Source organism: Polypterus senegalus, chromosome 14, assembly GCF_016835505.1.
Source record: "Polypterus senegalus isolate Bchr_013 chromosome 14, ASM1683550v1, whole genome shotgun sequence".
Taxonomy (NCBI): Eukaryota; Metazoa; Chordata; class Cladistia; order Polypteriformes; family Polypteridae; genus Polypterus; species Polypterus senegalus.
Window position 1 is genome coordinate 29,131,448 of NC_053167.1, and position 18,502 is coordinate 29,149,949.

The 18,502-nt window shown below is 39.2% G+C and overlaps 1 protein-coding gene across 2 annotated transcripts in view; it reads left to right on the top strand.

The window, feature by feature from the left end:
- cstf1 (cleavage stimulation factor, 3' pre-RNA, subunit 1) overlaps positions 1-17,487 on the top strand; it is a 54,424-nt gene extending 36,937 nt beyond the window's left edge. For both annotated transcript variants that reach the window (XM_039735225.1, XM_039735224.1), the window contains exon 6: positions 16,707-17,487. In XM_039735225.1, coding sequence (XP_039591159.1) covers positions 16,707-16,966 — 260 coding nt within the window. In that variant the 3' untranslated portion in view covers positions 16,967-17,487. The remainder of the gene's footprint in view (positions 1-16,706) is intronic.
- The last annotated feature ends 1,015 nt before the right edge of the window (positions 17,488-18,502 follow it).

Consider the following 18,502-nt stretch of genomic DNA (forward strand, 5'->3'; position numbering starts at 1 on the left):
TGACCAAACAATCAGAAACAGACTTCTTGATGGTGGTCTGAGGGCCCAACGTCCTCTAGTTGGCCCTGTGCTCACAACCCAGCGCAGTGGAGCTCGATCGGCATTTACCATAGAATACCAGAATTGTCAGGTCCACCAATGGCACCCTGTGTTTTCACAGATGAGAGCAGGTTCACCCTGAGCACATGTGACAGACGTTGAAGGGTCTGCAGAAGCCATGGAGAATGTTATGCTGTCTGTAACATCATTCGGCATGACCAGTTTGGTGGTGGGTCAGTGATGGTCTGGGGAGGCATATCCATGGAGGGACGCACAGACTTCTACAAGCTAGAGAAAGACACCTTGACTGCCATTAGGTATCAGGATGAAATCCTTGGACCCATTGTCAGATCCTACGCTGGTGCAGTAGGTCCTGGTTTCCTCCTAATGCACGACAATGCCCGGCCTCATGTGGCAAGAGTATGCAGGCAGTACCTGGAGGATGAAGGAATTGAAACAATTGAATGGCCTTCACGATCCCCTGACTTAAACCCAATAGAACATCTGTGGGACATTATGTTTGGTCCATTAGCGCGCCAGGTTGCTCCTCAGACTGTACAACAGCTCAGGGATGCCCTCATACAGATCTGGGAGGAAATGCCACAAGACACCATCCGTCGTCTCATTAGGAGCATGCCCGGCGTTGTCAAGCATGCATACAAGCTCGTGGGGGCCACACAAGATACTGAAAAGCATTTTGAGTAGCAGAAATTAAGTTTTTGAAAAAATGGACTAGCCTGCCACATCTTCATTTCACTCTGATTTTAGGGTGTCTACACAATTGAGCCCTCTGTAGGCAGAAAACTGTTATTTCCATTAAAAGACTTGGCATCCTTTTGTTCCTAAGACATTGCCCTGTCGTTATTTGTATAGATATCCAACTTCATATTGAGATCTGATGTATTTCTTTAAAGTGTTCCTTTAATTTTTGTAAGCAGTGTATATATATATATATATATATATCAAAATACCGGCACAAAGGAAACATTTTAATAATAACGTAACATGATTGACAATTTAATTGTTTTGTCATTGTAATGAGTGTTGCTGGCATATATACATATATACATATATATATGTATATATATATATACACACACACACACACACACATATATAAACATATATATATATATATATACACATACACATATATATATATATATATATACACACACACACATATATACATATATACTGTATATACACATATATGTACAAATCTACACATATATATTAGGGGTGGGACTCCATTAATAAAATTAATCCAATTAATTAGAGGCTGTGTGTGTGTGTTTTTTTTAATTTAAAAGGTTTTTAGTGGGCAACAGAATCAAATAATAGATATATATATATATATATATATATATATATATATATATATATATATACACACACACATATATATACATATATACATATACATATATATATATATATATATATATATATATATATATATATATATACACACACACACACACACACACACATATATATATATATACAGTCCCTGACAAAAGTCTTGTCGCTTCTCTATTTTGTAGAAACTCCTGCTATTAACCTGACTTTTAATTAATCAACTGGTGTTAGAAATCGCTCATATGAAAAGCTAAAGCCCTCCCAAATGATGTTTAATGCATTGAAATAAATGAGTTTCACTGAAAAAAGATTTATCATATAATCAAGACAGAAAGGTCAAATTTGGGCGAGACAAAAGTTTTGTCGCCTATACAGAAAATGAACAACTTTACTGCAAATCCAAAAATATGTCAGCAAATTAAGTAGTGGTGCTGTGAGATCCAAATTTAATATCTTGTATGACTTCCATTAGCTTGAAGGACAGCATCCATGCGGTTTGGCAAGGATTCATACAATTTATTGATGAAGTCATCAGGAATAGCAAAGAAAACAGTCTTGCATGCCTCCCAGAGTTCATCAATATTCTTTGGTTTCGTCTTCCATGCTTCCTCTTTCATCCTACCCCACATATGCTCAATGATGATCACGTCTGGTGACTGGGCTGGCCAATCCTGGAGCATCTTGATCTTCTTCGCTTTAAGGAACTTTGATGTGGAGATGGAAGTATGCGATGGAGCACCATCCTGCTGCAGAATTTGGCCTTTTTTATGGTTGGGAATATAAGAGGTAGCTAAGATTTCTTGGTATTTTAGACGATTGATGTTGCCTTCCACCCTGCAGATCCCTCGCATACCCCGATACTGGATGTAACCCCAGACCATGATTTTGCCTCCACCAAACTTCACGGTTTTCTGAGTAAATCTTGGCTCCATGCGGGTTCCAGTAGGTGTCCTGCAATATTTGTGGTGACTGTGGTGTAATTCAACAGAAGATTCATCTGAAAAATCCACCTTCTGCCACTTTTCCAGTGTCCATCGTTTTAGCAGGCTGTGGGCCTTGGCAAATGCCACACGGTTTTTCAATTGTCTTTTGTTTAGTGCTGGCGTATGGGCACTGATTCGACCATGGAGGCCATTTCGAGACAGAATCCGACAAACTGTTCTGGTTGACACAGGGACTTCAGTTGACCAGGTCTCGTGGAGCACTGCTGCAGTGGAAAATGGGCTGGCCTTGGATTTTCGAGCCAACAAACGGTCCTTTCGAGCAGTTGTCTTGCGGGGTCTTCCTGACCTGGGCTTGTCAAAAACGTCTCCAGTCTCTTCAAATCTTTATTTTTTATCCTCTAAACTTGACGCTGAGACGCATTGAAGGTGTTTGCCACATCAGCAGTGGATTTGGTCTTTAGCCTCTTGATGATCAACACTTTAGTCTCAGGGTGAATCTTAGGTATGTTTGCAGAGGTCTAGTTGCAGTTGATGTGAAGGTCTAGTGTACTGGGGTTCTTTTTATACACACCTGAGACCTAATTGATCCATTATTAGTCACAGGTGAAGCTCATATGACAAGGCAACAACACTTATGTCTTGCCAAAAATTTACTCAATGGGCTTTACCAAACTGTGAATATTAGAATACTTTTTGTCAGTTTCGTTTTGCACTGAAACATTATTACAAAAGCTAATGGGATTAAAATGACCCATTGCTTGTAATAAAATCTTGATTAGAAATATATTTTAGCGGCACTTCAGGTCAATTTGTACACAAGCGACAAGACTTTTGCCAGGGACTGTACACACACATATATACACATATACATATATACTGTATATACACATACTGTATATATATACAAATCTACATATATATATATCTACATATATATTAGGGGTGGGACTTGATTAAAAAAATTAATCCAATTAATTAGAGGCTGTGTAATAATTAATCTTGGTTAATCATATGTAATCGCACACGTAAATTTGCCCCAAATCGCAAATGTTTTTTTTTAATTTAAAAGGGTTTTAGTGGGCGACAGAATCAAATAATAGACATGGACATAAATATTGTAAAGCATAAGCTCTTTTAATTTCTGAAAAAAAAATGCTTTTAAACTGCATTTGATTTCAAAACAGAAACAAAAATATCATCCCTGGTTAAAATTGGGCAGACTTAAAAAATAAAGTGGTATTTTAATTACTTTAAGTACATTTTCAGAATGGTATTGTCTTTAAATAATAATAACCAAAATTTCAACATAAAGTGCAGTTTTTCTTCTTAAAAAAATAAGTCAGAAACATAAAAGGTAATTTGACTAACTTAATCTTTAAACTCTGAGTAACCTTAGCCAAAACTATTTTGTACATTAGGCTAAAACTGTGTGATCATTCAACATTTTGTAATTAGATGTAATTAGAATTACTAACGGTCACGGAAGTCCAATGATCCCCAGTAAGAGACACAAAGTCCGCTTTCTGTAATGCATCTAATTTTGCTTGCTTTTCAGTGTGCACAAAACCATGCTTTTATCAAGGCTTCGCTCAGGTAGTCTTTTGAAATGAAATTTTCCTCCGATCAGTCGTAGAACCACGCTTTATTCCGACTCTTAACATTTTTGTAGCTGTGATTTGTGCATCAGTGTAATCGATGTACCAGGAAATCATGCATTGACAAAAGTTCCCCTTTGCTTGGAATTAAAAGTGTGATTAAATGCGTTATTTTTTGTTATGGAGTACATGCATCGAAGCTTCTCAGCTGTGCTTGTGCTAAGAAAAGGAAACTTTTAAAATAGCGTAACATGATTCTCGTTAACCGCATATTTTTCATCGTCCCAAACCAAGGAGATGCGAGGGTAAAATGAATCGGGAAGCGCGCGTACATACTCAGTGCATCCCCTCTCAGGAATCGAACCTCGGATGTTGGCGCTAGAGGCAAAGCCTCTACAATTGCGCCACGGCGTGTGGCTTGTCTATTTGAGAGTATGTAGATCGGCTTATATATATATATATATATATATATATATATATATATATATATATACACTAATAAAAGGCAAAGCCCTCACTCACTCACTGACTCATCACTAATTCTCCAACCTCCCGTGTGGGTGGAAGGCTGAAATTTGGCAGGTTCATTCCTTACAGCTTCCTTACAAAAGTTGGGCAGGTTTTATATCGAAATTTTACGCGTAATGGTCATAACTGGAAACAGTTTTCTCCATTTACTGTAATGGAGATGAGCTTCAACGCCGTGGGGAGTTTAGTGTGACATCATCACGCCTCCACGTAATCACGCAGTACATAGAAAATCAGGAAGACCTCAAAAAGCGCTGAAGAAAACATGCATTATATAATTGAGAAGGCAGCGAAACAATAAGAAGCGGCGAGTGACATATACAACCATATTCATGAGTTCTGCTACTTCGGAAACAAAGCACGATGTAAACCTACACTTTAAATTAAGTTCATAGACAGGCTGCCGCTGGCGTTTGTAATTTAGTGCCTGCCCATATAAGGCCGTCCGTCAGCCGCAATCCAATAGCAAACTGCCACGGGTAAATATTCACGGGTGAAGGACTGTGCTTATGGAGAGGAAGATGAGATGGTCAGGGTGGTGTTTGACACAAACTCAGCGAAACTGCGAGAGAAAGTTTTAAGTGCCAGGACTAAGGTAACATTCAATAAAGCTATGGACATAGCGAGATGGCACCAGCACAGCTGGGAACCTTCGATGCAAGTACACCGAGTGGCTCACGTGAACTGACGCAGTGCACAGATAAAAAGCCACGGTTCCAAAAGCTGAACAAAACCGAATTACACAATTGAAAAGGCAGCAAAAATATGAAGCGTCTGATAAGCATATTCATAAATGCAGCTACTGTGGAAACAAAGCACACAGTGGAAAAAGTCAATGTCCCGCTAAAGGATGACAGTGTAAAAAACCCGTGCATGCAGTGTGTCAGGTCTCAGATAAAGAAGAAGACGAGCTGTTTATTGATGCAGTAAGAAACGAATCGATGAATGAAACCTGTTATCTTTACAGCGATTGACAAACACGGAATGTAACTTGAACACAACACATCCTACAAATACGAACCTGATTGAAAGAAATAATGATAATCAAATCCTTGATGACAGCAACACTCAGTAACACTCACAAAACAAATACTGTATATTGACAGTCATGTTACGTTATTTTAAAATGTTCCCTTTTCTTTTCTACCTTTTTAACACACTACTTCTCGCTGCGATACGGGTATATATATATGTATATATATATATCGCTCTACATACTCGAATAATGGATACTTTATTAGCCATCAATGATTGTTTTGGTAAAGCCATACTCAGTGTATTCATTAGATGAACGGTAAAAAAGTAAGAGCGAGGGGAGGATGACTCATTGAGGCATGCAAGCAAAACCACAATAGCACGCGGGCTCGATGTACGAAAAAATACATCTTTTCAAGTTCTATTTACTCCATATGTGTCAAACTGAAGGCCCGCAGGCAACATCTGGCCCAGCGTGTAATTATATCTGGCCCGCGAGATCATTTTATATACTGTATTGTTGTTATTAATGGCCCGGGGATATGAAGCACTGGTAACACAATAAACTACAGATCCCATAATGCAGGGCTTCAGCTGCCTTGCGAACACTTACAGCGTCACCGCGTCTCTTCAGTCGTTTCCTTACTTTGCGAAGGAAGCAGCTTTTTCAGAGCTTCTGCACTGTTTTATAAACGAACGATATATAAGAAAGTCCTTTTTCCTTGCTTCGCCAATAAGGCAGCCTTTTTATTTAATCCACGGGTTCTCCGCTGTTTCATTGTTCATTTATTACGATTTTTATAGTTATTGTGTAGGTTTTATTTAATCCATGGGTTCTCTTCTGTGTTCACTCGTGTCTTCTTTCGTTCTGAGCTTGCCAAGGAAGCAGCTTCTCACAGCTTCTGCACTGTTTTAAAGCGAGCGACATATAAGAAAGTGCTTTTCCTTGCTTCACCAACGAAGCAACCTTTTTATTTAATTCACGGGTTCTCTTCTATTTTATTGTTCATTTGTTACGATTGTTACAGTTATTGTTTAGGTTTTATTTAATCCACGGGTTCTCTTCTGTGTGTCACTGCGGTGTCTTCTTTCGTTTACGACCTTCGCCAAGGAAGCAGCTTCTCACAGCTTCTGCACTGTTTTAAAAACGAACGACATATAAGAAAGTGCTTTTTCCTTGCTTCACCAACGAAGCAACCTTTTTATTTAATTCACGGGTTCTCTTCTATTTTATTGTTCATTTGTTACGATTGTTACAGTTATTGTGTAGGTTTTATTTAATCCACGGGTTCTCTTCTGTGTGTCACTGCGGTGTCTTCTTTCGTTCGACCTTCGCCAAGGAAGCAGAAACTTACAACCACCGAAACTTTGTAACGGCACAAGACTTCAGGTCACATCTCTATAAAACAACCTAATTGAAGCAACTATATTTACTGGCAGTGCCTCAGTGACAGTTTTTATTTCTCGCATCCCCGTTATACCATCTAATCTCCCATTTTAATTCAAACGCGTTCAATTTCCAGTAAGGCTCTGCTTCGCAATGACAATTAATAAGTCTCAGGGACAAACACTATAAAATGTTGGCATTTATTTGAGGCGGGATTGCTTTTCACATGGCCAACTGTATGTTGCATGCTCAAGAGTGAGCTCAGCACACAGCTTAGTCATATTACAACCAGAGGGCCGAACTGACAACGTGGTATACAGAGAGATCCTTAACAATTAATTTTGACATATTTTCGTTCAGTCTAAAATGTTTACTTTTTTATTAATAAAAATATTCAGACAGTATTTCACCGCTGCGAAGCGCGGGTATTTTGCTAGTGTAAAATATAAAGTAAAAATACATTAACAAATTAACCTACACTTTACCTTTGAAATGAATCATTGCTGGTATGAATGAGTTTCGAAACTCTTTTGGGATTCCACCCAACGGGACAACTAGCAGAAGAGTGTCCCGAAGCAACCGCAGGCTCCAATCGCTGTAGCAGTTCGCCATAAAAGCGAATCTGAAAAGATCGCGGACATGCTTTAAGCGCCTGCCATTGACGGGTAATACAGGAACATTATAAATGTGCAGGGTACAGTTAACAGGGTTCCCACGCGTCCTGGAAAACCTGAAAATTTTGAGGGTTATTTTCCAGTCATTGAAATGACCTGGACTCTGATCGAAATGGTCAAATGTCCTGGAAATAATCTTTCTTGTCCTGGAATTTTATTTCTGTTTTCGCTTTTTAATTTTTCTGTTTGAAACAGCTTGCTGTTCGTAAGTCTAGATAGATGACAGCTGAGCTAGGTCGTGGCCTCTGCTGCGCAATGTCTCCACCTACTGAGACATGTATAGGCAATTATATTTGAGTTTTGACCCTCGTTACTCTAGCTTGTCAGTAGCTGACAGGAGAACAACAGAACATCAGTTCATCACTTGAAATTTCTGCTGAGTGCATGACTGTAAGTATGACCACAGTGCATATGGTGCAACTGACAGTTTTGTTACTTCATACCGTCTGATGTGGACCCAGGTCGCATATTAAACATGTCAAGTAAATTGGCGATGCTAATTTCTGTTAGCCTGTTAATGGCAATTCCCACTAGGTGTTAGCATAGTGCTAATTGTCTAATGACGGTAATCAGAATCAAAATACTTTATTGATCCCGGAGGAAATTGCTTAATCAATCTAAAATCATTTTGTAGGCCTACATGGTCCCACTGTTAAACAAATAAATTCAGTGAACCAAACCTAAAACGGCACGAACACAATAACAGTCTTAAAAAGAATTAGACTAAGAGCTACTGCTTTTATTTAAAACAAATAGGGCTTAGGCTACTTGAAGCCTACATCTAAATGCCTGTTTTTGTGTGTTTGTGTAGGTTCGTGTGATATCCTTGCAGCCAAGCAATCGCAACACAATAAATATTACTTGGCTTGTGCCGTTTAGTTGGACAACTGAACACAATTAACAGCTCCTGGCTCAACTTCTTATTCTAGCTTGCTTCCATTATTCCACAGAACATTAGCTCCCTCTAGAGGAATTATATGGGTATGCTTTCACATTAAGTTTACCACAGTTAGCCTACAGAAAATCTGTACTGGATCAGTATTTCTATTTAGCCTACATTTTTGTACATTACTGTATTTAATGTTTTTGACACTAATAGGCAATGTTGCAGGAAAAATAGTAGCCTATAATGGTTAATTTAGAGAATGTATTTCTAATTACAGAAGTGAGGGGAAGCAGAATCATGTCAAGGAGGTGTACATTTAAGGAGGAATGGAAAATAAATCCTGAGTTTAGGGACTGGATAGGACATGTGACAGATAATGTACATCGGGCATACTGCAAGATATGCAAGAAAGCTTTTGATGTAGGCAACATGGGCATTTCTGCTGTTAAAAGCCATGCCAAAGGACAGGGACACAAGAGGGTCATGTCAACTCAAGGCACAGGACCACGCATGACTGATTTCATCAATCAATCACCCTCCCCCCAAAATTCTGAAGCTAGCAGACAGGCAGCAGAATCAGAGAGTCAAGGAAGCAGCGAGGTCCAGCCATCAACTTCTGTAACTCCACCTTAAGCTACACCCACAATCGGAGCTCATTTTTCAAGTGAAGCTGTTTTAGAAGCAGAGATCTGCTGGGTGATTAAAGTGGCCCTTTCCAAATATTCTTTCAATTCCTGTTCAGATATGGGTTCATTGTTTCACCTGATGTTTCCAGATAGTGAAATTGCCCAAAAATTCTCATGTGGTGCAACAAAAGCAGCGTATCTGATGTGTTTTGGCCTTGCACCATATTTCAGAGACAAGCTAGTGAAAGACATTATACAGTCCAACTGCTATACCATTTCATTTGATGAATGCCTCAACAAAATAGCACAGACCAAGCAGATGGATGTGCTTGTGCGGTACTGGAGTGATAATGAAGAAAAGGTAGTTGTGCATTATCTGGACTCCCAGTTTCTAGGGCACACACAATCAGAGAAGCTTGTTGAGAACATTAAAGTTTCCCTCTCTCCACTTGATCCAAACAAGCTCCTGCAAATCTCGATGGATGGACCAAGTGTCAGCAAAAAATTTTTGAGATTATTTGAAGAAGAGAGGTCTAAGGAGGCCCCAGATATTAGAAGCTTGATAAACCTAGGAACCTGTGGTCTTCATACGTGTGGCAGAAAAGTAATGAGACTGGCAACACTGCAAGCGATCTGGCAACGCTGCGCTGTTGTCCTTGATAGAGCACGTGTATCAGTACCCTCCCATTGCTCAGTGCGAGTTTCAACTCCTTCCGTTAACTATGTGATTTTTGTGACTGCTATTAGCGAAGTTGTGTTTTTGGTTGTGCGTCACGCAAAATGGAACAGCGTAATTTGGAGCAACGTTGTGCCATTAAACGGCAAGTGTGACGTTTGAAAAGTTAAAACAGACCTATGGGGAACATTCTTTATCCCAAGCTCAAGTTTTTCGCTGGCACAAATCATTTTTGGAAGGCAGAAAACACGTTGAAGATGAACACCATTCAGGGAGGACTTCAACTTTGAAAACCAATGAAAACATCGAACGTGTGAACACTCTTGTGAGATAAGACATTTAACATTAAGAATGTTGAGTGAACAATTAAATTGGGACAGATTTACCGTTCATCAAATTTTGACTGAACATTTGCACATGCGAAAGGTCTGTGCCAAAATGGTGTCGAAAAACTGCCTTCTCCATAACAGAATTTTTTACCTCAAAAGGCATTCCTGTGGTTCCCCAGCCCCCTTATTCACCTGACCTCAGTCCGTGTGACTTTTTCCTTATTCCTAAACTGAAAAATGTCCTCAAAGGACGTCATTTCGGGACTTTCGAAAACATCCAAAAGAGTGTAACGGACATGCTGAAGACCATACCGGTTGAAGACTTCCAGCGCTGCTACCAACAGTGGGAACAACGTCTCCATCGGTGTGTAGCTGCCCAAGGGAACTACTTTGAAGGGGATAACATTGATGTTTGAAAAAAATAAAAACTTTGGTAAATAAAAAATCAGTCTCATTACTTTTCTGCCACACCTCGTACAGTTCATGGAAGCTTCCAACAAGGCGAGAAGGAAAGTGGATGGAAGATAGGTGACAAACTAAGAGCCCTTTGGCAGCTTTTTCATGACACACCAGCCAGACGGGATGACTTTATTGAAATTACCAAAACATCAACATTCCCTCTAAAATTCTGTGCTCACAGGTGGGTGGAGGACTTGCCAGTGGCAGAGAAAGCACTTAAGATATGGCCACATGTTGAAATATTTGTCAACAATTACAAGAAACTACCAAAAAGTAAAATGCCAATGTCAACATGGTCAGAGAGCTGTTGGTGACCCCCTTTTTGAGGCAAAATTACAGTTTTTTGCCTATGTGGCAAGGCAGCTGAAACCCTTTCTTGAGACTTTCCAGATTGATGCCCCCATGATGCAATTTTTGGCAAAAGACCTTCAGGCCCTTCTGAAGAGTTTGATTTCATGCTTTATGAAGAGGGTGGTACTGGATAACATCAACACCTGTCCAAATGCTTAAAATTGATGTACTGGACAAAACACTCCATTTGCCACTGAAAGAGGTGGATCTTGGCTTTGCCACCAAACAAGCTCTTGAGAAAGCCTCAAGAGAAGCTGCTTGAAAAACCACTGCCGGGTCAACAATTCCGGAGAGAATGTGTAGCATTCCTGTCCGCAACAGCAAAGAAACTGCTGGACAAATGCCCTTTGAATTATGCAGCAGTAAGGCACGTAATGGCATGCCTAGATCCAGTAACTATGATCAGCAATGAAAGGTGTGCCATCTCCATGTTTGAGAAGCTCTTACAGCTGCTTACAGCATACAGCAGAGGACTGTGACCAAATCCTGAGTGAGTACAAGATATTCCTCACTGAAATGATGCAGCACCATAAGGAGGAATTTCAAGGGTATAGAAGTCGGCTGGCACATTCATGGGAAGATTTGCTGGTGACAAAGCAGAGTACGCAATTCTGTGAAAATCAATGAAAGACCTGTTCACATTGTCATATGGGCAAGCAGCGGTCGAAAGAGGGTACTCTGTGAATAAGGACATGCTGGTTACAAATCTGAAAGGAAGGACTCTGATATCTCTTCGCCTAATCCAAGATTCTTTGACTGGTGGCTCATTTGATGGAGTATTGCCAAAGCCCCCTCTTGCAGCATTGCAGAAATGCCAGGATGCCATATGTCCAATACCTTGATGATGAAATAAAGAAGAATAAGGAAACTGAAAATGACAAGCAAAGAGACGAGCTCTGCTCTGAAATCACAAAAGTGGCAGCAAAGAGACAGAAAATAATCACTAGCATTGAGGCAATGCAAGAAGAAGCAGATGCAGTGGCAGAGAAGGCTGAGAGAAAACAGGACTTTACACTGCTCACAAAATCTAATGCCTGTCGTAAAAGTGTTGCTGAAAAAAAGAAAGAGGTCATCGGTCTGGATGCAGTTTTATCAGACCTCAAGGAGCAACACCAGCATTGCTTCTAAACTTAGGCCTACACCAGATGCCTTTTTCATAGGTTACACTACAGTGACTTAAAGATTGTTTTTTTTCCAATATACTGGAGTTCAGGCTCTTATCCTTTGTTCCTAGTATTCTTTCTAGTTTAACCAAGTTTTCAACTCAGGAATTGATGGCAAGGCTATCATGATTTAAAATGGATGTATTTTGCTTCTTTTCCCACAAAGCTCTTTATTATAATCTTTGTCTTTGATTTATGCAAATTCTACAGCTGCTGTATTCCCAGTAAAGCTACCAGTTGAAAGTTAACTCTGACTTTGTTTTGTCACGTGCCAATTGTTGCATATATTGGTGTTATAGGCATCATACACATGATATAGGCAATAAATTGGCTTTATGCAATTTTGTTTAATACAAACATTGTACATAAATTTATTTGATACAAACAATGACATAATATGTTATATGCAAGTAACTTTTACTGAAATTAGGTCACTATGGTAGCCTATTTCATGCTGTGATCAACAGCTCTATACTGAACATTATGGAATTGCTCAGTATATGTCAGTGTTTGGATAGTTTTCCACAATCCAAGAGGCATTTATTTCTTTAAAAGAGTTTTGCAGTTTAAAACAGTGTGTAACAAAAAGAGGTCAAACAACTCCATTATACATCAGTGCATTAATTGATGTTGCCTTTATGTAATTTAGCATATCGGTGACACTAAGTCCCTGCATAATCAAAGAGAAATTAAAATGGCGTTAAGCCTGCGACTAAAGTGTATGACTGTATGACCAGATCCTGTCATGAATTTCTGGAAAAAGCTCCTAGAAATGTCCTGGAAAATGATTCCTTAAAAAGAACCCTGACTGTATTACTTGGCCACTAATCTGGCCCTGACCCTGCCTGACTGCTGCGTCTGGCTATAGTCAGTGGCAGATCCCGCTACAATAAATAACCATGCTCTTCCTGTTTCAAGCTGAATTAAAGCTGGTTTTGCTAAAGTACTGAGACTCAGCTTCGTGTTACAACACACACACGTCGTTACCATGCTATGGTAAACAGTATATGCTTGCACGGATGTTGACTATATGAGTGAGGCACGCCGACTCAGACGGAGTATGGTAGACAATTACCCACAATCCATCAGCTCAGTTGTGATCACGTGACGCTTGGCAGACAAAGCATATACATACTACTCATATTGCAAGACATCACTCATTTACCAAGTTACTCGCAATCCAAGATTCCACTATATACGTATGTGTGTGTGTGTGTATATATATATACTGTGTATACAGTATATATATATATATATATATATATATATATATATATATATATATATATATATATATATACTAGCAAAATACCAGCGCTTCGCAGCGGAGAAGTAGTGTGTTAAAGAAGCAATGAAAAGAAAAGGAAACATTTTGAAAATAACGTAACCTGATTGTCAATGTAATTGTTTTGTCACTGTTGTGAGTGATGAGTTTTGTTGTCATATATATATATATATTTACACACACACACATAAACATATATATATATATACATATCTATACATATACACATATATACATACATATACACACATACATACACACACATATATACACACACAAATACATATATATATATATACATACATACACACACACATATATAAACATATATCTACATATACATACATATCTATATATATACACACACAGCTATTTCGTATCAGTGCAATACGCTGTTTGTTAAAACGGTTGACTCCCGCTCTTACGTGCAATAACAAATCAAATCATTCAGTTGTCTTTGCTCATATGTCATTTTAGAGCTGGACGCCTGGCATCTTTTTTTGGCCACAAGTTCGTTTCTGTTTGCTGTGAGGTTCTGCGTTGTGGAGATTCTCAGGATGGATTGCAGGTGCTCATCAGTGAGGCGACTCCTGTGTGCTGTTTTGTTAGTCTTTATCACTGAGAAGAGCTTCTCACACAGATATGTGCTACCAAACATGCACAAGGTTCGAGCCGCATGTCGACGGACTTTTTTTGTTCTTCAAAGTCACCAAAGCGCCGTGCAAACTCAGTGCGCAATAACTCTAGCTTCGCAATAACTTGCAGCATCATAAGGTAGACTTGATTAACGCGGTAAGTGTTCGGCAAGGCAGCTGAAGCGCTTCATTATGGGATCTGTTGTTTATTGTGTTACCAGAGCTTTATATACCCGGGCCATTAATAACAATAATAAAATAGTATATAAAATGATCTCGCGGGCCGGATATAATTACGCCGGGCCGGATGTGGCCCGCGGCCCTTGAGTTTGACACATATGGACTAAATAGAACTTGGAAAGATATCGCGCAATTCAGATAGAGTTGACACGCACTACAGCCTGCATGCCTCAGTGAGTCATCCTCCCCTCGCTCTTACTTTTTTACCGTTCATCTAATGAATACACTGAGTATGGCTTTACCAAAACAATCATTGATGGCGAATAAAGTATCCATTATTCGAGTATGTAGATCGGTATATATATATACATATATATATACCCGCGTATCGCAGCGGAGAAGTAGTGTGTTAAAAAAGGTAGAAAAAGAAAAGGGAACATTTTAAAAATAACGTAACATGACTGTCAATATACAGTATTTGTTTTGTGAGTGTTACTGAGTGTTGCTGTCATCAAGGATTTGATTATCATTCTTTCTTTCAATCAGGTTCGTATTTGTAGGATGTGTTGTGTTCAAGTTACATTCCGTGTTTGTCAATCGTTGTAAAGATGACAGGTTTCATTCATCGATTCGTTTCTTACTGCATCAATAAACAGCTCGTCTTCTTCTTTATCTGAGACCTGACACACTGCATGCACGGGTTTTGTACACTGTCTTCCTTAAGCGGGACATTGACTTTTTCCACCGTGTGCTTTGTTTCCGCAGTAGCTGGATTTATGAATATGCTTATCCGACGCTTCATATTTTTTGCTGCCTTTTCAATTGTGTAATTCGGTTTTGTTCAGCTCTTTGGAACTGTTGCTTTTATCTGTGCACTGCGTCAGTTCACGTGAGCCACTCGGTGTACTTGCATCGAAGGTTCCCAGCTGTGCTGGTGCCATCTCGTGCTATGTCCATAGCTTTATTGAATGTTACCTTAGTCCTGGCACTTAAAATTTTCTCTCGCAGTTTCGCTGAGTTTGTGTCAAACACCACCCTGACCATCTCATCTTCCTCTCCATAAGCACAGTCCTTCACCCGTGAATATTTACCCGTGGCAGTTTGCTATTGGATTGCCGCTGACGGACGGCCTTATATGGGCAGGCACTAAATTACAAACGCCAGCGCAGCCTGTCTATGAACTTAATTTAAAGTGTAGGTTTACATCGTGCTTTGTTTCCGAAGTAGCAGAACTCATGAATATGGTTGTATATGTCACTCGCTCGCTTCTTATTGTTTCGCTGCCTTCTCAATTATATAATGCATGTTTTCTTGAGCGCTTTTTTGAGGTCTTCCTGGTTTTCTATGTACTGCGTGATTACGGGAGGCGTGATGATGTCACACGAAACTCCCCCACGGCGTTGAAGCTCATCTCCATTACAGTAAATGGAGAAAAACTGCTTCCAGTTATGACCATTACGCGTAGAATTTCGATATAAAACCTGCCCAACTTTTGTAAGGAAGCTGTAAGGAATGAACCTGCCAAATTTCAGCCTTCCACCCACACGGGAAGTTGGAGAATTAGTGATGAGTCAGTGAGTGAGTCAGTGAGTGAGGGCTTTGCCTTTTATTAGTATAGATAATGTATATATATATGTGTGTGTGTGTTTGTATGTATATGTCTGTGTATATGTCTATATGTATATGTTTTTTATTGAAGGGACTTTGTATTTCTGTCGCAGTATATTTGTTTTGATTTGAAGTGAATTTTCAATAATATAAATATATGTGATATATATATGTATATGTGATATATATGTATATGTGATATCTTATATGTGATTCGGTACGTAAACCAGATCTGCATATAAAATATGATTTGAGTTGTCCCAAATGGCTGGCAAATGTTTTGATTCACATGGAGTCACAATGGTTTGCTCTGCCACTATATCAGACACACTTTTGTGGAGTGTGGCATTTATTACAAGCCATGGCATAACATAACCATTGATGAAACAGAACTGGACAGATGAAACAAAGAACATATGCAGTCTAAAGCTACGCCAAGATTTAGAACAAATGCAAATGGGTAATGCATCTGTGAAAAATGTCAGAACTCCACATGGCAGCCACTATGAGCAGAAAAGCAAACAGTAAATTTATTCTTACATGTCAAAAAAAATAATGCCAGAAATCTGAGATAAAATGTATTACTTTCAGTTTACCTTTGTTGTCAAAAGCATGCTTCAGAAGCACAGAAAACATGTCTTAAATCTGAATGTTTGGCACTTTGCAGTGGACGTATTCATTTTAAGGATATTGTTTTCCAGTTTGGACTCCTGCTTCTTCATCTCAATTTTAAAATGCAAAAACAAACTAGGTATTTTTAAAATTTATTTAAAAAAAGATTCTCTTCGGGGCATTCTTTAACTTGGCAAATTAATACATGACTGTGAAGAAATAACTTTGACTTGAAAAATGCTCTTTATTCATTAAAAATTGGTCATAATCAGCTGCCATTTTGAACTTAGCATTTATTAAATATATTTTTCTACATTGGAATTTTCTTGAAAAATGCATAGTCACAGTTTTGATACAATTTTACATACTGCTTTTTCATATTTCTGCTTTAGGTGCTGGACTGAGTGGGCGACAAATGCATCGTACACAAGCAGTTTTCAACCATACAGAGGACTATGTTCTACTGCCTGATGAGAGAACCATCAGCCTTTGTTGCTGGGACTCCCGTTCAGCAGAAAGGAAGAATCTTCTATCTCTGGGACATAACAACATAGTACGCTGCATTGTTCACTCGCCAACCAACCCTGGCTTCATGACCTGCAGTGATGATTTTCGTGCACGTTTTTGGTACCGCAGGACTACCACTGACTGAAGAAGGAAAAATATGGTTGGTCAAATGGGTTGGTGGTGGTCAGAGTGTTCCCTACATCTGGTAAAGAGGGAAGGGGCTAGTATTCCCAAACTTTTTTTTTTCCCCAAAGACCTAATCTAAAAAGTAAAATTATTTAAAAGATTTTTTTGGTATTGACACAAATTGTGTTTAATTCTGAAAGCAGTTTCCCTAAATCTTACATCTCTGAAACATGGAAGTTGATGCTATACTGTCGTCAAGTGCAGAAATTTGGGCAGGGTCTGTCAGCTAGTCATAAAGTACATAGGTTTTAGTGTAACAAATGTGTGCACAAATTCCGGTGTTGCCTTTAGAATTCAGACTGTATTAGACATACTTTTATCTTTTAGTACAGAAATAACAATGCTTTCAATAACAGTGGCTGTAATTTTTAATTTTTGTGACAGTTTATAGTGTTCTTGTCAAGTTTTTTTTTTTTAAACATTTTTTGTAAAAAACTTTAATATTAAATACATTGATCACACAGATCAATTGTTTCTGTAGCTGCCTGAAAGATGTTTTACCTTTTGGTCTAAAAAGTTTATTTGCTCTCTGTTTTCATAAAAATATCATTCATTCAGTTTATTTTTACATAGTTTGCTTTACAATACCATCTTGTGACTGAAATCACTGAGCACCAGAAATCTGTCCCGAGTAGTCTACAGATACTGTCGGTAGAAGAGGGATTGTGTCTCAACTGACCAAAATGAAATAGGTACCAGTTGCCTCGTTGTTTCCGGAAGGCCATTTGGGGGCCCATGCACAGTAACACAGAGCACAGTCACAATCTTGTGTTCTGCAATTTCTGTTTGACCAGGTGTGGCCGAAAAGATGTCCGAGTTCCTCTCGATCAATGATAGCAATTCTGCCATTTGTGTGTCAGTTAACTCATCCCCAATAGCGACTTAAGTCTGAGGGACCGTTGCAGATGTGACCAGGACCTGCCGGGGGGTTGTGCCACTCCTTTTAAAAGATTAAAATATATATAGGGTTCTGTCGACTGGGAATTTCGACTTTGATGGAATTTACTCCTCTTGTCATAATCACGTTTTTGTACCTCTTCCTTGGGCTGCAGATGTTCCACCGCAATCGAGGAAAACCTGGAAATCTGTTCCTGCAGCAGGTGCCTTGCGAGTCCCCATCCACTCTTCTAGAAAAATGTCTTAACACCTCTTGCAGTCGATAGCCAAATAGTACCTCAAAAGGATTCAACCCAGTAGAAGCTTTTCTTGGGGGGGTCTAACGGACAACAAACAGGAAGAAGGACACTACTCTATCCCAGGAGGTCGGGTCATCATGGGCCACCCGCCAAACCATCTATTTTAAGGTTTTATTAAATTGTTTAGCCAGACCATTTTGTCTGCGATTGATAAACCGTGGAGTGTAACTGCTTAATTGCAAAACTTTCGCATAGTTGCTTCATGATGTGAAAGATAAAGGGTGTGCCCTAATCAGTCCAAATCTCGCAAGGGATACCAATACGCGTGAACATTTCTGAGCGTGCTTTTGCAATAGTCT